Raw genomic sequence first — 21,118 nt, 5'->3', positions numbered from 1 at the left:
AAAAAAAAAAAGGTATTTTAATGAATCACTCATAATAAATCAATAGTTTTTAATTTGTTGTAATTTGGCTTATGTGGATGCTTATGACATTTCATCATAGACAATGTTTTAACTGTCTTGGCAGGAAATATATTTAACAAAGATAACATTTAAAGAGGAAAATATGTGCCAACTGCAAAATGACTCATAACCTGCTATCATTCTTTTGAATGGAAATAAGGCTCTTGACTACACTTTATTGGCACTTGGCTGACAGACTTCTAAAAACATGCAAGTTATTGGCTGCAACATTTTATTAAGGCAGTGAATAAACTTAACACTTCTGTGCCTATAGAATCCTAGTTTTCCCTGGCCAAATTCTACTTTCCTGAATCTGGTGCATCTAAACAATAACTTCATTGGCTTCATCCACCAATGTCTAGTAGAAGTTAAAAACACATTACAGGAAAAAATCAATTAACATCCTTAAGGCAAAAGCAGCACAAAGAGATACCTATGAATAGAGGAGAGAAAAGGTTTTTACTTCTCACTGCTGTTGGCAGCAGAACTCACTTTGTAAGAGAAGTGGGTGTCAGAGGAATTTTAGAATTAATTAAATTAAAACTATCTTCTGTGGAGGTTTTGGAGGGAGGGGATGGATGAGGAGATGGCAGTGGTGGTGGTTAAATACTTTTTCTGAAGGAAGACTGTATTTGGCCCAGCAAATTCTGCCTGTGGCACGGGTTTCAGAACTCCTGGCCCCATTTTAACTCTGGGGTAGTTGTAGAGGGCTCGGGACCTCCGAAAGCCAGTCTTCATGTTCTGTGAAGAAGAATTCTCCTACTTTATTTCAGCCTTCCTGCTGAAGCTCTGCAGAAGTTCCCCCTTCTCTCTCGAGGCTCCATCAAATATCCACAGGAGACCATGTGCCCCCTGGAGATGCCTGAGGGAGATGTGAGACCACTCCCTGTGGGCACTTTTTTGCAGCATTTAACTGGTGCAGAAAGTCTCACACCTCTCTCTTTTCAGTTCATTTCAACTTTGCCACTCTAAAACCACCAAAGTGCTTTGCCAAAGTCCATTGCAAACAGCCATGCTGGCTCACATGGCTACAGAAGCCAAATAAAGGTCTTCACTCTTTGCTCAATCATTGTACGTATAGATTACAGAAAAGAGAACTGTAGGGATTCATCCTCATACCAAGAAATAACAGCCCAAACTTAAAATATATAGAAAAAGATGTAGAGAAAGGTCACTCGCTACAAAGTCCCAGTAGCCCCAGAGAATCTGACATCTGAGCTAAAATAAGCTAGTACTACTGCACCTCATGTTAGAATAATAGATTACACCTAAACTTTTGTTTTGCTTGCAGCAGACTGTCAGGAGTTGCCCTTTAACAGCAGGCATCTAACTTTTCCTGCTAGGTACCTACTAGCAAATCTAAGATTTTTCCTTTTCATGGCTTAATCAGGGGGAAAAAAAGGGGAGTTTCATATACTGAAAGACTTTGGAACTTACCTTCGTGGTCTGGCAGTGCGATGTGAAAGTAACTTTTGCAAAAGGATCGGAAAGCCCGGTGTTGTCAGCTGCAATGAGCCCCCTCGCCTGATACATGTGGGCTCTCAGCTGGAAGAGGTGTGGGGCTATGTCATTGCAAAGAAAAAGTTATGTTAGCTTCATGGAAATGATGCAGCACATAGGTAGGAAGGGAAGACATCACCTGCTGTCCAACCAGGATCTGACAAGGGGACAAGTGTTGCCAGTGATGTCTCACTAAAGAAACACCTGAGACACTCAGAATAAAATCAATGTCTGATGTAAGTCTCTACTGAAAGGTTGTTAACTGCCAGTTTTTATCTCGCATCACTGGTTTATCTACTCAGTGTTCAGCACCAAAGCTTCATCAGGAGAATTGAAAGATGCTTCCTTATTACAAGGAGACAGACCCAAGGGACAGGGAACAGAAATTGCAAGCAAACAGGTCCTTTCTTTCCCTGACATCTGTAAAGTGTCACTGGCAACACCGATGACTTAGAAATGAAACCAGCCATTTCTGATGAAAAATGCTAAGTCGTGATCATCTTAGAACAGTTATTTTACATAGAGGTTGTGCCACCCTCTGAATTAGAGCTTCTGGGGCCATGTCTCTTAATTGCTAATATGGAGAAAAAACAGTTCCTTACTTTTATACAGCAGGCAGGCAGATGAGGGCACCGCACTGTGCCCTGAGTTGGTGTCAGATGGTAACTCAGTCTCATATCCTACAGGCAAATTCTCCATGATGCTGTGGGCATAGCTGGCAGGTCCAAGCCATAGGTAGATGTCCACCTTTGCCTGCACAGTCCAGCCCAGTGGGCGCTTGCCCGGTAACTGAAGAACAAAATACACCCATCACCAACAAGCTCAAGAAAGAGAGATGGCTGGATGCTGAGTGCTACCAAGCCAGAGTAAAATAAAGGAGCATTCAATGAGTTGACAGACTGATAAACAGCCTTTATCCATAGTGAGTGGCCCTGAGACTCATTTAGCACAAGAAACTTCTCTGATTCTTAAGGAAGAAAGTCTACATAAATGGCATAGTGCCTAATACGCAGAGGTGTGTCCAGGCTACCTAATAGCTGCAAGCATACCAGTGCCAGCTGATCCCCTACTTTTCACAGACTTCAGCCCACTTTCCATTTCATGCTGTTTTGCTCATCTCCAGTAGTTACTCTCATGTATTACTAAAAATATTCTTCTATTGGGCACATCAGAAAGCATATTCCAGTATAAAATGTTACTAGTCTTGACAAAAAATACTCTTATTTTCTTCCTCCCTCTTCCCACTCCGTCTTGCTCTGCCAAGCTCAGTGTTTAGCATTTTCTGTTCCTAAGGTAATTCTTGATATTATCGGGGCTGAAAAGTTAACTATGGTATTTTTTTTTTCATGCAGGCAAACAGTACTGCACTTAATGTACCTATGGCAACTATCAGGAGCTTAGATATTTCTATCTGCTCTTCAGCTGCAGTTATATGGGAGTCTTCCCATATAACTAAATGACTAAAAAGTCATTATATGCAGTTATTATTTTCTTATGTGTTTGGCTTTTTCCTGATGGCCATAGTAACAATTCCATTACATAATGTTCCACTGCCAGGTGCCACCGGTCACACTGCCTTTGTAGGAGTATATCCACTAAGACTTTCCTTCAAGATGATTAATTCCATAACAATATTTTGGACATATACTGCACAAACTTTGGCACATTATAAATAGCAAGCATAAATAATTTCTGTACTACCACTGAATACCTAGGTTTCTTTGCTATCTGAGTTTCTGCCTTCCTGCCTATTTCTTACCAGTCTCCTCACGGACTTCCATGCACTACATTCTGACATCTTTGCTAGCAAAGAGGCTGTACCTCTTCTGTTTATGTATACAGTTATAGATAAACAATTCTACATACTCGCCATAACAAGTAATGAGAGAATTAATTACTCATACACTGAAAGTCTGGCAATGACACAGTGCTTCAAGAAGGACAAGCATAAATGTAAGCAGCAAACATTAATAGATGGCAGATATAAACATGCACACATTTTTAGTACATTTCAAAGATGAGCCTGTAAAATACAAACCCTGGAAGGAATTTGAATTCTGAATGCTCCCCACGTATTACCTGTGTTTGCAGAGTGCCCCAGACTTACTTTCAGGAAATGGGTTTTAATCTTCCCACAATCCTTGCCTCTCTGCTCTTCTGCTGGAGAATACAGTATGCTTTTTGCTGGTACTCTTGCATATGCAACTCTCTTGTTGCTGCTGAGCATCCAGATGAACACATCAGGCACCGTATTCTGCGGCTGTTAAATGACAATGAACATTGAACTGAGTTCTTTCTATGAGCTACCACCATTATTTTTTGTTAAAACACTCTCTGCCCCCAAGCAAAGCCTGAATGTGGCTGGAAGCAAAGACCAGCCCAGGGGCTGTTCCCAGGAGACACCATGAGCAAGGTCACTCTGTTTTGGGAAGGAAGAGAATTTGGGTGTAGGCTGCAAACCATGCCAGACTGTGCCACTTTCTCTCTGAGCCAGGGAAAAGCCATGGCCCTGTGTAGTTTGCTAGCACAGACTTGGGCTTGGAGGCACTGCACCGGCTGGATTTTGGCCTGACCAAATATGTCTGTTCTTCTGTTATTCTCAGGCTTAATAGCATCTCTAAGCAGTGTGTGCACAGTGAAGTATAGAATAGAGACCCCTGAGCTCAAATCACTGCGTCCATACAGGTGGAGACATGAATTCAGATCAAAAAGCAGGCTGCCTCCAAACCACCAGAGTACACATGGGATGATCTTATTTAAAAAAAAAAAAAAAAGAAAAAACTGCTCTGTATTGCATCCTCTCCATATCACACAGCCCAGTGTTTCCTACCCCAATCTGTCAACAGCTCCATTTAAAGCAAAACAGGATTGCATCCAGATATTCAAAGGAGAACTCTTTGGAAAACCAGGCCAGGAGTTATTACTCACATAGGATCATGAAAATTAAAGTAAAGCCCTGGATGTTAAATTTATGTGAATTTCTGTGTGGATTACCTCATCAACCAAGAATCGAATTTTATCTATAAAGTTCTGAGTTTCACGCATCATTTCATCCAGAGGCATCTTCTTTTTCTGCTGCTGAACAATTCCCTTGGCATCATCGGACATTGCTTCCTGCAGTCAGGAAAGACAATATGCATTTTTTATGCATTGTCAAGTAGTTTCAACTGAACACAGAAGGAGAAAACAGTCTTCAGTTCAAGTTGAAAAGAGAAGATGGGGACACTTGGTTCAAGGTAACATTATCTTCTTTGTCACAACAGAAAGTAATCAACTTTCTGGAACTGAGTAACATAAAATGTGAATGTCTCCCATTTTCTCTTTGTATGCATACCACATGTATGGAAGTCCCAAGAGAGATGTGATTGTCACCTAGAATTGCTGGGCCTCAATCCTGACAGAAGTCAACTGAAATCTGTGCTACAAAAAGTAAATAAAGCTAATAAACATTGAGACAACCTCCACCCAGTTTGGTTTCTTCTTACTGGTTTCCTGGAGGAGCTGACTAAGTCCAAGAATTTCAAATGCCAGCCTTTACTAGTCTTGAAGTTCAGGCCCACAACAGTAATTAGATGCCTAACAGTAGTGTTAATTTGGTGTTTTTCCACTGGACTTTCATCCCATTTTAAGATGCATGGAAAAAAAAAATCAGCTCATTATTATAATGTCTTATTTGTACTTAAAAACAACATATTCTGAATTATTTTAGAGTATCTTACAACCCTTTATTAAGCACAGTAGGGTTTACTTAAAAAAATGTTCTTGGATACTATATTCATATTAATTACAAAGCACTCCAGTACGGTGAAATCAAATAGAAATTAAAATACATACAACCATTGCGCTTTCAGTTAACATCATTACATCGACACTTGAAGGAAAAAAGACACATACCAGCTCTTGCTTGAACAGCATGAGTCTCTTTTTGTCCAAAGCAGTATAGTTCAACCCTTTGGGCTTCTTTTCAGCAATGGTAATGAAGGCCCTATGACACAAGAACAACAAGTTCTTTAAATGTGTTATTTTTTCAATGTGAGCTGCAAAAATACATTGGAAAGAAACGTTCCCTGTCTGCTGCAGCACATGAACCAGAAGACAGAGATGCTGAAGTTCTCTAAAATAAATATTGAACACCTGTAAGAGTCAAAGAATCGAGTCCAAAAACTCTGCACCACATTTCACAGAAACAGCATTAATATCTAGGAATTAGGTTTTATATCTGTTTTGAGCCCAGTCATGTCACCTGACAGAGCCCATTGGGTGATTTCTCCCAGCATGTGCAATCCTTTGTTTTTATCTTAACCTTGTTCTTTTTTACAGTATGTCTATCACACACTTTATTAAATCCTAGTTATCCCATACACGTTCTGTTCTTAGAGTCCAGAAAGCCAAAATAATATAAAAATGACTGGCAGTAGTCTACTCTCAATACTGAATATAGAAAATAACAATAAAATATTTTCTCTGTATAAATATAAACTGCAATTTGGGAAGGCCTTTGCTTTTATAGCAGAATAAATAAAATATCTATCTCAATAAGTTTACTGTACTTTTAAAAAAATTATCATCAGTTTCCTTGTCTAGCCTCGAGTTTGTAGTGAACATTAAAGCTGATTTTCTATTTGCCTCTAGTAAGTGTAGTTACCTGCTTTGATTGATAAAATCATTTAGAGTTGTCCTCATTTTCTCCTCAGATGCAACCTCTGAAACCTTGATCAAGTCCTTTACTTTCTCTAATGATTCTTCCTACAAAAAAACATATGAAAAAAGCTGTTATGTAAAGCAGGGCACTTTGTCATTCTGCCAGCGTTATCACACTATTATTCACTCTATGATTAGCAAGAATGAGGGAGGCGACTTTGTAACCTGACAGAACAGGACCTTTGATGTATCACTACGCTGAAGTGTGCAGAGAGAAGACTCTGGCATCATGGTTTATTTTGACCTTTCCCCAGTCTCTCCAAGTACTAGTCCAAGCTACTACTGCTTGGAGCAGCTTTGTTTTCTCACTTCTTTGGTGAAGATCAGTCAGTGGGAAACATTCTGCACTAGGCAGGAGGAAAAACAGTAGTTTTCCTTGGTTCTGTTTCCAGCTCTGCTGCTTAAATTTAGTAAGTTGCTGGAGTTAACTTCTTAAACTTCAGTGGGCACCTGAATCCATATGCAAGGTCTACTGCAACACCTTCTGTTATCGTTGAGAAACGGAGTTTGTTATTACAAACTAAAATAAATGACTGGATTTTCAGCAAGGCCTGTGGTTGTTGAAGTACACTGACAAACATATCTCTCCATATATATATTCAGATGTTTAATCTTCAAATACCTGGGTACAAAATGTTGGGCTGTAAGCTACTGTCTTCTCAGGGTACTACCTTCATGAGTGTGACTTCAGTGTTAGCTGCTCATGAGGTGTATAAGGATAAATGAGGGATGAATCAGACTCTTAATCTAAGTGCCCAAAATTAAAATAGTCAGCATTAGAAGTCACTTGAAAAAAAAAAAATACTGCTACTTTCTTGAGACTGTTGGTAGTCAACTTTAAACAAGGGTAGAAAACCCATCATTATGGGAAAACAGTATGACTAGGGCATCACAGTGACTGCCCATGAGACGGTATTCCATTTTGTCTCTATCAATGTTTTTAGGAAAACTAAAACCAAAGAGTATCTTTTAAACAATCTCCAGCATAAAAATGGGTTAAACCATGGGGTCTGGGCAAAAAGACATCAGAGGAAGTGCCATAGGAGACAGAATTATTTCATATCTCATATTTTAATTGTTTGATTATTCTTATAAAGAATAAAACATTTCTGAGAAAAGAAGATATCCTTATGGCCAAAGAAAAATAATAATTGAGGACAGGAATGCTTGACTAGCTCTAATAGATCAAAGCAATTTGGAAAGAAATAAAAGAGAAGGGGCTGATACGATCTACTCTTTCATAAATAAGCAACAAGTGCAGTTAGGAGAAATTTTGAAGGCCTGTTTCGAGGAACGTGACCTCTCACTGCTGTACTCTACTGACTACATGAGCCTGGGAGAGTGGTTGCCACCTACCAGGTGTTCTGCCATTTTCTCAAGAGTGTTGGAAGTGTACAGACGAAAGGTCTGGTTACCCCAATAGCTCTTGACACAGATACAGGGCTTTCTCTCATCGTATGGCAGATACTGGTAGTTCCTGTGAAAACAAAGTACAGAGCAGATCATACAGGTGAGAGAGGACTTCATGGAGAGGTGTGGGAAAGAAAAACTGGTGCTCTCTCACAGCACAGAAACTGCAGACATGAAAGGACAAGTTCACATGTGCTGACCAGTAAATACTGGGAAAAACAAACACAAACATCACTTATGCTATCTCTGAGATCCCTGAAGAGAAAAAGCTTGAATGAATGGACCTAATTTCAGTGCTTTCCAGGGTGGGAGAAAAGCCAGGCAGATTCACGCAGAGAAGCTCTGAAATACTGTTAATGGTGGGAAGCAGCAGGGAAAAAGGAGCAAAGATTAAAATCTGATCACCTCTTCAAAAGCAATGGCTGTGCACGCCTTTGAAATTTATTAAACCTTTACAATTCTGTTAATAAACAAGGCCATTTAGAAGAACTATTGTGCATGTTTTCAGCCATTGCTCCATTCTTTTTTTCAAGGACTATTTTTTCCTACTTCTGTTGCCATTTAAGACTACATCTATAATTATTAAGTCTGGAAAGCATTCTGGGAAGCTGACTTTGTCTTGACCAGATTTCAGTATTTTTGATGTGTTATTCTGTTTCTGGAGCTGGTCACTGGGTGGATGTTACCCCTAAACCAGGGATAGCACTGAAGGAGTTGCACTTTCCTATAGCTTTCCAATCTATAGTTGCTATAATGTAGTCCTTTTGGAAACCCCAGAAGTTCAGAGCCCATGAGGCCAAGACGAGAAGGTGAATATAAAATGGCTCAGAGCCCACTCACTTCAGTTGAGCCTAGAAAATTTACTGTTGTGAAAGATGCAACTGAGGATTTGAAAGCCTCATTTCCACACAACCTGTTTCATGCTGCTGGGGTTCATTAATGAGTCCTGAGGGTTATAAAATAGGAACCAGAGTCCTGCATGATAAGGTTTTGAAACTCAGATCCTCACCTGTTCCCACCTGTGATCAGTGGCTTCTCAGGAGGTGTGGTGGATATCAGAGATACTCCAAGGTCACGAAAAATTTCATCCTCCCCCTCTTGCAACAGGCTTTCTTCTGCTTCTCCATCACGTGTCTTCTTTTTCCCTCCAGCTCCTGCTGATACCCCATCAGTAGTATTTCCAAAGTTACCTAGAAACACAGAGTTACAAGTGAAGAGCTTGGAGGTGATAAACTTGGACAAGGTTTAAAAAAAGAGAAAGACCAGTCATACCAGTGAAAAATCTTTGTCCCTTCTTGTTCATTACTTGTTCTGGCCATACCACAGTTTATAAAGGTCCTGACAGAGTACATTGGTCTCAATGACTTTTCAGACTCCAGGACAATGCTTCCTTACATGCCCTATGTGATATACGCCTAGTAAACTACCCTCACCACTAAGTGATGTGATCCTATGGTTGCTGATCCCCAGGACCTTCTGCATTTGCTAAAGAATTTCAGAAGCAGAAACAATACTGCTGTTGATATTTCTAGATGCAGGAACCCCAATATGTGTTTGATTTACATAGCAAATGTATGTCTTCTTTACAACATATGGATGATCTCAGAAGTGCTAAAGCCCATTTTCAGACAAGCAAATTTTGTGTAGTAGGTGCATTATCAGCACTGGGAAAGAGGTACATCCATCAGACTTGTAATTACAGATTTTATTAGAAACAGGAAGAAAACATACCCTGCAGGAGAAGGATGTGCTAAATTGTTCCATATGACATTCTGATCTGGACTTTTGGTTCAGCCTTTCATGCAAATAATGGCCATTTGCCAAATTTGGATCCAAATTTCAACTGCACAGATAGCTGGTAAAAGTTCATGTCCAGAATTCAGGGCCAGATTCATCTTTAGTATTAATTCTGACCAGAATCAGTATAATTTCTCACCCAACTACACAAATGAGTTTCTTGTCATTATCAGGTCTGCTTACTGCTAAGTTCCAGCAGGAATCAATATCACTCATTGATTGCCCTGTTTGTTACAGACAGCTCTCCCTGCATATAAAGCCTTACAGTTGAGCACACACAGGTAACCCAAGCACAAAGATGGGAACTGCCAGGGTGATACTGTGCACTTGGACTCTAAGTGGGGCTAGTACAGAGATAAGCAAACCCCTACAAGGGAAATGAGACTAATTCAAGCTTCTCTCTTAAGGGAAATTTCTTCTGCTTTGCAAATATCCACTCAATGTTCATGAAAATGCTTTCATTTTCTCTTCTTCACAGACCCACATGTAGGTCAATGGAGTTGGCCAAGAGGATCCACATGGATCCTCCCTGCAAAGGGACTCCCTCACAGCCAGGGACTAATTGCAATGGGTACCACAGAATGAACTCTACCCTGGGGTAAATTATTTGAGTTGGGTCTCTGAAGAGATCAGGAGGCTAAATACCGTGTAAGTCGCTGTATGTATTGGGTGAGAGGATTTGTATTGATACAGGGTGTCTGGGAGTAGAGAGACCTCAGCATCAGTATGCCCAGCTTGGCTGCTACCCAGAGAAATGATGATCAGGGTTTAATTCAAACAGGTAAGCCCTGCTCTGAAGCTGATTCCTGAGCCCTGAGACACAGCTGTCAATAACATGCAGCATCCCCTTGCTCCTGAGACTCCCTCTCTGCTTTGGAGAAGAACTTAATACACTTACCAACAGAAACCTCAAAGGTTATTGGCTTGTCCCCAACCTTCCTATCAATCATTGTGGCTTCAAAAAATGTCCCAAAGAGGAGGAATTCCTCAGATTTCTCTTCATATATCTATTGGGGAAGAAGGAGGCAGAAAAATGACATTTATTTTACCTTCTACTCTTTTTTTACAGCACAGAGGAGTCTTTGTAAGTCTCTAGCAGCTGTGTTACTGTTGTAGATCTATCCATCTGAGGTAGTCAGTGAGGCACAATTTGTAGGAAGAAGTAATACCTCTTCTCTGAGAAATTTATATGATTGGAAAAAGAAATAAATCTGTGTGACTTTCGTCTTGTCGGCATTTCACAGTTATATCGTAATTGATTACATAAAAGTAATTATCCCTCACTTCATACTCTGCCTCACAAGCAGTCACTATCAAATGGTTTCAATATCTTCGCATAGTCTTTATACCATCATTCAAACTGTACATCTATGGCAGCTCAAGGGCCCTTTTAGTGCAAAAGCAAGAAAATATCACCATCCCGATAGAAGTCATTTAGTAGCAAATACAGCACAGTGCCTTCCTTGGCACTATAACAGTAAATGGGCCACTCTAACGCATCCAGGCAGGGAAGTGCTCGCCCAGCTCTGCTCTCCCCAGGGATGGCTTTAACCTACTGCCCTTGTGTTTGTACCATCAAGACTTTGATCTTGCTCAGGGACACTCAGTTCTCAGTGATGGCAGTAAAACTTAAAGATTTCTGGCATCCACATTTTATTAGATGGCAGTCCTGTGCAAAATCCTGCTGAAACCATCCAATGCTTCATTTTTTCAAATCCTGCTGTGCTTTAAACTACATGCCCAAAGGTGGTCTCATTGCAGGGGGTGCAGTCCTCTGCTCTCTGCCTTCCCTGGTGTCACAACAAAGAAACCAGTCACCCTGTTTTCAGATTTTCATAGAATTTGAAAGCATAGGAACCAAAGGGTCTTGGTGCAGCAGCACACCCTGAAAAGTGTAATGACCTTTTGTGGAGTTTTAAGGCACTGTTTGGCTCTGTTTAAACCTATTGGAGCCCCAGCATCTGCCTGTCCTTGGCACACACTTTCATGCAAGGACGGCTAGCTAATACCTCTAGAGCTGTTGGCTCATTAACAAAACAAGTTCTTAGCCACAAACCAAAACTAAACTCAAAGGAGATAAGTGTTTTGTTTTGAGTTCTCCCCAAACTCTCACCCTGGCTGCCACAATTGCTCCAATGCAAACCCTACTGATTTCACAGCATGGACACTAGTGTACTGAAGTCCTTTAGGCAAGATCAGTACTAGTTTCTTTTGCAACAGAGTGAGGCAATGAATAAAACATCATCAGCATATGAATATTTGTTTCCCTGACTTTTGCAAAGCAGAAACATCTTTTGACACAGCCCATGATTGCTTCATTTTGAAAAATCTCTGCTATACAGAGTAGAAGGGCACAGGTCTTCAGTGAAAGGATTAGCAGCATCACATATCAAAGCTAACTCCACAAACAGATTGCAGCTCCAGAGTAGCTTTAGTTTCCCTGAGCCTTGATTATTTTCAGCATGAACCCAGAGCACAGGGTGCCTAATAAAGTCGAGACTCAGAAACTATGACACACACATCTGTCTCCCATTATAAAGAAAGAAAACTGCAAATGTTTAATGTCTTCTTGCTGCTGGAACAGGTCAATAAAGTTGTGCTGTGTGGCTGGGTAATTTGCCTCTGTTGTCTCAGAGGCTCTATGAGACATTTTTCGCCGTATTTGTAATGTCTTTAGTTCCTGCTTTTCCTTTCAGAGAACTGTAATACAATTACTGTGTCTACTGTAGCATGAAATATTGCTGAATGTCAAAAACAAAAGAATATCAAGCATCACTGTATTATATTGTTGGCTTTTACTCAGTCTGAAACTGAAGCACAGTAGTCAGAAATAAATCCTTATTACTACTATTAATATTTACTGGTGTTACAGCAGGGTTTGTTCCTCTACCTGGAGTATTTAGGAGTATTTAGCACTTATGAGTATAGTGTTTGAGCCACTCACAAGAATGGATTTCTTCCATATAAAGGAAAATTTATATGAAAATAAATTTCTTCTCATGTCATCTCTATTACAGTCTTCAGAGAAGAACTGAGAGACAGGGGTAATTTACAACTATATGAGTGTATAAAGCAAGACCAGGGCACAGGTTCACACAACTGGTTTGTGATCACCCTTGCCATTGCTCTGCTAACACAGTCCTTGACCGGTTCCAGCTAGCACTCATGCCAGGGCACAGGATAAGGAGGAGCACTTGTCAAGACTAGGCCTCAAGACCAAAGAACAATTTATCCTCTCCTATTTACTTGTAGAGATGGAACCAAAAGACCAAGAATCAGATCTAATAAAAGTCATGAGTGCCATAAACTCTGAGGTGGGACTCCCACTACAAAAGCCAAAATTTTGATCAATGACATACTGAAGGGGGAAGAAAATTGGTTATAAGATTATTTTCCTTCCTATTTATTGGGTTGAAAAAAAAAAAATAGAGCCTGCATATGCACCAGTGTGGTGTTGCTCCCAGGCAGTGATGTGATGGAGCAGAGAATCAAAGCTCAAGTACTGGCTCAGCACCTGAGCCCTGCTGCAACTGCAAAGTCTTCTCAAAGCTTCATAGCACAGATCTTCCTGTGGGGTAACCCCCTACAACAGGTGGAGTTGGGAAAGTAACATCAGATAACACCAGTACTATCGGTTGAAGCTGAGCACGTGATTTCCAGCCCCTCTCTGAAAACAATTAGCAACCTAAAACTACACTGACAATGTGGGGTTAAAGGAGGAGAGTAAAACAGGCCAGGTTCTATCTCTCTGCATTTCCATGAATTTTACTTCAGTGATTCCCTACTGACTTCAATTGACAACTACTGATTTTCTCAAATGGATGGAGGAAATCAGACTCTATAATTACCAGCTGCCCCCATGGGCTCTCTGTCATTCAGCATACATTACATTGTATAAGTTTCTAGGAGGAACACATGGGTGCAGGTGGTGCAGAAGGGACAACAGGCCAGGAGGTGAAGTTTTACGGAAACCAAGTCCTACTTGAGATCTTTTTTAGTAGTTACAGGTACAGTTGTGCTGTGTTATTATGGGAAGGCCCCAAGACTATGGAGAAGCTGTAGAGAGCATATAAAAAAAACATATTGCATAGCCTCAACCTAAACACAAACATCAGTGCTGTTCTTGGAGGTTTAGTGACATGCGTCAATCAATCTCTTAATATCATACTGACCTCTAAAGGCACATCAAATGGCTCAACTTCCACTTCAGTTGAATTCATTTTATCTGAAGGAGAAGCTGACTTTCGATCCTCTCCAGCTTTCTCAGTTTTGTCTTTTCCTTTGGGTGCTTTGAAGTCTTTATCTTTGGATGACGATTTGATATCCTTGATAATACTTGAAAGCTTCAGTTCACGGGCTCCTCCTGAAAGTATCTCCACAGCAATCTCAATGAAGAGACGTCCTCTGAAGGAGACTCCTTCTCCAAAACCTTCATTAAGCTCCTGGTAGTCATCGATGAGGCTGTGGTTCCTGGGTGAGCCATAGAGATTGATCCAGGCAGGACCAAACGTAGGCAAAAAACCTGCAGATAAAGAACATTTTTTGGCATTTCTGTTAGGTGTTAGCATGCTCTCCTCACTGTCTGCTCCAAGAAGTCTTGCCCTCTTGCACAACAAAAGCCAAACCTGGACCCATTTCTATGCAGCTGGGGACTACCTCACATAAAGCACTGTTTTGTAGGACAATTCTTAGGCACTAAGGAGCCTCTGCCAACACCCAACCAGCGACTTTGCTGGTATGGAGCTCTTTCTCAGATGTTCATACCGCATGGGCTGGGGTATGAGGCCTGTTGCACCTCTTCAAAAAATGAGCTTGCTCCCATAGACTGAGGGCTGGGACATGGTGGGAGAGGAATGGAGGCCTTTTTACCTTGCCCAAACTGTTCCCAAGCCCATGCCACTACTTACCTTATATGATTTATCTTTTATTTTCTGATTAAGGACTCAAATCCACATTTGAATTGCCAAGTTTAAGGAGTTACTGTGCCTTTGCTGAGCTGTGACAGTTAAATATGTTCCACACTTCAATTACACAGCATAAATAAAGATATACAACTAGGCTCAAGCATCAGTGAAAAGACTCCAGATAGTGAGCTTTACCTCACATATGTGAGGACAAACACACTAGTCCATGGTACGTCCTTAATCTGTGATAGCACCCTCCCTAGAATCTTTGCTCTTACTGGGTAGATCAGAAACACAAGCCTGCTCTGCCTGTGATTTGCACTTTGTGCTTTCATTGCCAGACAGTAACCAGTACAGAAAGAAGGTGCCAAACTATGTAGCAGCCCTGTAACGAGAAAGGCAGTGGAAGACCACCATGCACTGAGCACAATGCAATATAACTTCAAATTAAGCAAGAAAAGGTCTCTCAGAACCAACAAAAACTATGGACATTCACTTGAGCTCTAGGCATTCCTAAAATGGGATTAGCCAGTGCCCAGATCCCAAGCAAGTAGATTTTACCTCAAGGTCATATTCTGGAACAGATATTTTCCCCTTTACCTTTGTCACCATCTTGTTCATTAGATATTTTCTTCAAGTCTATGAAGTGGGTGGCTAAGGCCACATCATTCACGCTGCCTTCATCCCAGACCTGGATTTTGACTCTTCGGCAGAGTGGAGGGAACATTTCCTTGAAGATAATCTGTTCGTGCCATACTGGATCTGCACAGTTCTTTTGCACTGTTGTCCGACCCTGAAATGAAAGTCCAGCAAATTTAACTCCAGAGGGGTCAGACTCTGGAGAATGGCAATAAGTATAGCACAAATTGTACTTTCCCATCATTTCTAAAGCACAAATATCCTATCATGAAAGTACTTCAGCTTTTCTATTAGCTTGTTTATTTTCCCCTCCACATCTAATAAAAGACCACATTATAGCTGAAGAATTCTCACCTGCACACAACAGAGCCTGAAATAAGATCTAATTCTTCAGGGCCCTTATGCACAAAACATATCTGTGAAGCAAGACTTTGGCATTTCTGCTACAAACTGCACATCTTCAAATGGCTTTTGAAATACCAGGGTAGTAGTAATGCAGTGCAGTTTGTCTCATAAAAGATGAAATTCATTACAGCTGCCAGGCTGCATGTACCAATGGAATTACCTTAAATGAGGCAATTTATCTAGCATAAAATATGATTACCATGGATCGCATTCTGGGCATATGCCTGTGTGCTAGGGATGTAGAGACCACAGCTATCCCCTCTCGCCTGAAGGAGACGGCATGACCGTATCACAGTCCGTGCAGCCACAGGCTGTGGCAGGCCTTCTGCTCTCATAGAATCATAGAATGGTTGGAGTTGGAAGGGACCTTAGAGATCATCCAGTTCCAACCCCCCTGCCATGAGCAGGGACACCTCCCACTAGACCAGGTTGCTCAAAGCCCCATCCAGTCTGGCCTTGAACACTTCCAGGAATGGAGTATCCACAACTTCTATCCGCAACTTGTTCCAGCATCTCACCACCCTCACAGTAAAGAATTTCTTTCTGGTATCCAAATCAGCACCAAGGCCTTCATTCCAGTGGCTGAAAGGTCCATAAAGTTTTCACTGGAGTTCTACCTAAGGCTTCCTTGCACACAGAAAGCATTGCTGGCTGAAAATAATTTCCAGTTTGTTTTTTTCCTTATTTACACCAGTACTTAAGACAAGCTCCCTGACACGGTGTTTAATGGGTGCACCCCAGAGGAACCAGGCCCCTGGACCTCCTTTGCACTCCTCTTCCATCAAAGTCAGAAGGTCCCTCACAGCAGCAATCTGTAGCACCATCTTTCATGTTGAAGGAATTCCAGGAGCAATGAAACCAGGCAACACTGAGACAGAGTCTACTCAAATATTTCTTCTTCTGTTTCCCACAGAAAAGCTGTGAGGAAATTACAGCAGAGCAATTCAGAAGTTGATACACAGCCCTAAAATCCTAAAGATTGGACCATCTTCACCAAGTTCAGCCCTGCTTCCTTTTTTTCACTTGAGGGAGACCAGAACATATCACCTGCCTAAAACCACACTGGGTAATTCACTGTCTTGTAATTTGATGTTTTAGTAACAGATCTACAGAATTCTCTTTCCCCTCCTGCTGCCTGACTTTAACCTACTGCTGTGAGGCTGGTATTAGATCTGCTGGCATGAAGTGTTTCCATCACTTTCTTCCTGCATAATTTAAGAACTGAAAAATTTATTTCTCATGACTGTAATATGTGTTTTACTTAATTTATATAACTAGAAGTTAAAGGACATCAGCATAACGCCCTGCCTGTAGCACAGCTAATAGGAAAGAAGGCCTACATTTGTGACCAAGAGGATCCCAATTACCATTTGACCTGCAAACATGACCACCACATAGGGATCCACAAGGTCCTTACTATCGCCTATGAATGCTTTGGTGACATTGGCCATGATGCTAGAGTTCATCTTCGGAAGTCCCTCTGCTTTGTAAATTCTCACATAAAATCTGGCCCATGGTCTTTCAGATGGAAAACCTTTGGGGATCAAGAGGTTCCTGAAAGAAAAAGGAAGCCATTTCTTTTAAATTGAAAACTCAGACAACAAAGTGATATTTTTTCCAAGAAAATCTCGAGTTAGCTTGCATCCTGAGAAAACACAGAAAGGCATATGAATTTGCTTCTGAATCTAAACCAAAACATTTTCTGGTTACCATGAGAAAATCATAGAATCATGGAATGGTTAGAGTTGGAATGACCCTTAAAGATCATCTAGATCCAAACCCCTGCCATGGAAAGGGACACATCAGCATTACTCAGCAGTACAGCATCACTCAGCAAACTTGTTTATGTGATACAGAACCAGGTCCAGTTAGATCAGGTTGCTCAGGACCTTGTCCAGTAAATTCTGAATATCTCCAAGTATGGAGATTCCCACTCTCTCTAGGCTCCTGTTACATTTGAGCACCTTAATGATAAAAAAATATCTCTTGTATCTGTTCTGATCTAACCAGCATCCAAAGCCTCTTATCCTACTGTATTCCTCTGGGAAGAGTCTCACTCCATCCTCTTCATGTAGGATGCCTCTTAACCTGCTTTTCTTAAGGTTCAAGAAACAAATTGCACACACACTCCTGCCACACACAGACACACATGCACACACACACCTCACACACACCTTTCCCTGCAGACCATCTGCTCCAGCCCTCCATCATCTTGGTGACTCTCCATGGAGTATGCTGGCAACATACTTTACTACTTTGAACTTCTGTATTTTATAAGAAGAATACTAATGGGCTTGAGTTTATCTAAGGATATGGAAAATATCCATGCACACGCATCTGACAGAGGAGAAGGAAGAGCTTTTCCTCATATTTTTCCTTCTTCACTGCTTTTCAGAAATATTTAACTGGTTTTGGATCAATGAACCTTCTGTCAGGGATAATCTGGCACTTAGTCACGGGACATGGTCAACTCTATCAGCTGCTGAAAAGTGACCCTAACATGCCCTTCAATTTAGTTGAGAGAATTGTAAAAACTCTCTTTGAACACATCGGAACAGCCAGGTTCTGCTATTAACCCCAATGCTATCCTGCTACTAACCCCAAGTTAGCAAGGAAAGGACTGAAAGGAGGGCAGAAGACTCTTGATGTATTTAGTAAAGAAGAAAGCAGAAAAAAAGGAAATTATTTTAGTACTTTTCAATCTGCTCCTCAGTATCAGCTGTCTTCTGTGTAGCTTGCATTGCATCACCTTTCCCAGTCACACTGATGTCACACTTCAGATATCCCTTGGCTCCTGTCCTAATATCAGCAGGGTCTGTGAGAAGCGCCCACTTGTCACAAAATTGATGACCTGTAAGATGGACAAATTTAAACACCCAAATATAGGATGAAAACAGTGCAAATATTTCTCCTTTCCACCTCCAGAAAGGGCACTGCAAACAACATTTGTGCTTTCAGGAGGATCACGCTGAAGTACACGTTTTTACCAGGCACATCTTGAGGATCCAAGATGTTGTGAGATCAAAAGGCAAATAAAGGATTGATCTAGAGCTCATCAGGAACAAGCTCATTTTCATCAACGGTTACTAAGATCAGTGACTAAAGACCAGTGGAAGTTTGGATGAGATTTCAGCATCTAAATTAAGGCTGAGGTTTTATAAGGAAAGGCCAAATTTTTTATGAGAACTGTCTTAAGGTCTCAGAACTCTCTGGCAACAAATCCCTTGCTGGGAGCTGTGGCCAGGTGTAACACTGGCAGCCAGCTGAGAAAGGGAGGAAGGACAGTGGATGGCCATCAGGGGAAGGAGCAGCAGCCAGAAGATCCAGCCCCATCTTTTCAGTGGGAAAACAAACAAGAAAATTCACCTACAACAGCCCTTGCTTCAGCTCTGATTCTCAAGCAAGGTCCTAAAACCTTACATTAAGTCCTTGGCCATCACCTTGGGTGTTAAAGGAGTGGGAGGGAGAGACCGGAGTGTACAAGGGTTATGAGCTCAAGATCAACCCTCAGACACCACCGTCCTTTAAAAGTGTGAGCAGGACATACAGGGCAAGATTCAGACACTAACACAGTCTGAGTACAGACATAGACTGCTCGCTTCAGTCAGGCAATTTCTCTCTACTGACACTTGGAGGAGCCCTGAAGACAGGACGGCCTGAATGACCCTACGCTTTTGTCATAACAAGGTAACATCTATAGCAAGTGGCCTAAATATGTTTATTCCCAAAGACTGAGAAGAAATCAGGTCCTTGAGTAATTATGGAAGACAGAAAGATACATGTTTTGTGGTTGGTTGTAAAAACAGGCCAAAAAAAAGGTAGGCTTTCTTCACTTCTGATTTTAGAAAGCACTGGACAGCTCTGAGGATGGCAGATCAAGTGGACCCATGGTCACTTCTATGTCATCTCCTTCTTCTCTCTCCCATTATGGTCTGCTTCTCCTCTTGTCTCATGCTCTCCCCATTGCTCCTCTCATGTTCCACTCTGCTCTCCCTCCCTCCCTCCATCTCTCCTACCCCAACGCATGCAGCAGAGCTTTGGATGTTCCATAATGAATGGGTGAAGTTGGGTTTTGTAGATCACTGAATTGCCCACTCTGACCAGCTAAAGAAAAGCCATCCTTGATAAGTGCTTCCCACCAATGGGCATATTGTCTAGGTATTTTCAGCATTGAACTTTTTTCCAAAAATTTGACTGGTGCTCTGGTTTCCAAATAGAAAAACAACCCTTCCAAAACCTTGTTAAGTTTCTCCCTTGGCATAAGCCACAAGCATCTAAGTGGAAAAGCATCATACCTCTCCTCTCCTTGCCTCACCTTGCCTCCCTTCCTCACATCTTATTTAACACACAAAAAGGGAAGAAAATGCACCACTTACCTGGCTGACTATACACTGTCCCCAGATCTACTTTAAAGGAGCCTATCAGCATGCTCCCAATCAGTTTATGGTGCATAACCTGTTAGAAAAAGGCCAGTTAAAGAATGTCACTCTCTCTCTTCCCAATCAGCATAAGAAAGAGCAATCCCAACAAAGATCACAATTGGTTCAGAGGTAATAAGCAGCGACATACAGCACCACCCAAAACTGGGTGTCCATAGCCACAGCAGATTCAGCAAGCATTTGAAATCTGTTCTTTACCCAATATTGTGCCAATTTAGAAACCAATCTATATCAGTTTCTATATTCCATCCAAGTGGAATCACACAGGTTCATCCCAGGTCCCAGGATTATATAGAGCAGGAATCAGATGGATGTGTCTTCAGAGCAGATGCAGTTATATTACTTATCCTGGCAGTTTTAAATAAATCATAATGAATATAAACACATGGGGCATAACTGGTTTCACATGAAGCTGCATAAATCATATCACTTTCTGTGCAATAGCTGAATTGCCATAAGAACTGAGTACACCCAGAGGAGAAAGAATTAAACTGTTCCTTTGCAACATTTCAATGTGCACATGAACCAAGAGACTCAATTCTGATTTATCCCCCCCAATATTAATGAAATCAGAGAAGTGATATAGATGTAAATGAGATAGCAAGCAGGCCCGTGTGAGAGTGAGTCTGTCCCCTTATCCTTCCTGCCAAGTAATGAATTTAATTTAATTCAATTCAATTCAAATTTAATTAATAATTTTCCTTTGTCATGCCTCCTGGATCTATGTGCTTCTGTGTCTAGTTTTCAAAAACATGCATGTGCTTCACTTCACAGTCAAGGCAGAGGCTAGCAACATCTTCAAAGGGAAAAATTGCTCTAGAACTGTATTTCTCCAAAAACGTGTCTCACCTACTTTCAGAATAGCTTAAAAGTTTGAAATCCTTTTTGTTTTCCTTGAACTTCTATATGCAGATGAATTTTTTTTCACAGGTTAATCAAATTCAGTGCATGAATGACAGCTGATAATGGAGGTTGCCAATCTTTGTTTCTCCTTAAGTGAGATTCATGCTAAGCAAATGCTGTGAAACTTTCTATCCCCCAGAGGTTCCTTCACTCCCAGCACACATATTTCCTCTATTTGTTTTTATTCCCCTGATATATTGCATTCTCCAAAAACATGCTGCAAGGTAATGGATCTCTGTTTTCAGTAGCATATATGAGCATTGCACTGGGTTAGTTTGTTGGGTGGTTTTTTTTAGAAAAAAAAAATAAGAAATTTTCATCTAGAAGACTTTTAGTTTCTTAGTGTTACACCTTCCCCAG

General features: G+C 41.1%; 1 protein-coding gene across 1 annotated transcript in view; it reads right to left on the bottom strand.

Moving 5' to 3' along the window:
* Nucleotides 1–21,118, bottom strand: part of FER1L6 (fer-1-like family member 6) — a 79,643-nt gene that overhangs the window by 31,112 nt on the left and 27,413 nt on the right. Inside the window, exons 7-20 of the mRNA XM_014965179.1 lie at nt 19,793–19,871; nt 18,111–18,267; nt 16,784–16,970; nt 14,973–15,165; nt 13,641–13,990; nt 10,367–10,475; nt 8,681–8,861; nt 7,618–7,738; nt 6,206–6,306; nt 5,455–5,545; nt 4,555–4,674; nt 3,668–3,820; nt 2,163–2,349; nt 1,498–1,622 (exon numbers count right to left, since the gene is read on the bottom strand). Coding sequence (XP_014820665.1) covers nt 1,498–1,622; nt 2,163–2,349; nt 3,668–3,820; nt 4,555–4,674; nt 5,455–5,545; nt 6,206–6,306; nt 7,618–7,738; nt 8,681–8,861; nt 10,367–10,475; nt 13,641–13,990; nt 14,973–15,165; nt 16,784–16,970; nt 18,111–18,267; nt 19,793–19,871 — 2,154 coding nt within the window. The remainder of the gene's footprint in view (nt 1–1,497; nt 1,623–2,162; nt 2,350–3,667; nt 3,821–4,554; nt 4,675–5,454; nt 5,546–6,205; nt 6,307–7,617; nt 7,739–8,680; nt 8,862–10,366; nt 10,476–13,640; nt 13,991–14,972; nt 15,166–16,783; nt 16,971–18,110; nt 18,268–19,792; nt 19,872–21,118) is intronic.

This window comes from Calidris pugnax, unplaced genomic scaffold, assembly GCF_001431845.1.
Source record: "Calidris pugnax isolate Ruff unplaced genomic scaffold, ASM143184v1 scaffold41, whole genome shotgun sequence".
Lineage (NCBI taxonomy): Eukaryota > Metazoa > Chordata > Aves > Charadriiformes > Scolopacidae > Calidris > Calidris pugnax.
Note: the sequence above shows the minus strand (reverse complement) of the source record. Positions and strands in the feature narration are given on the sequence as shown.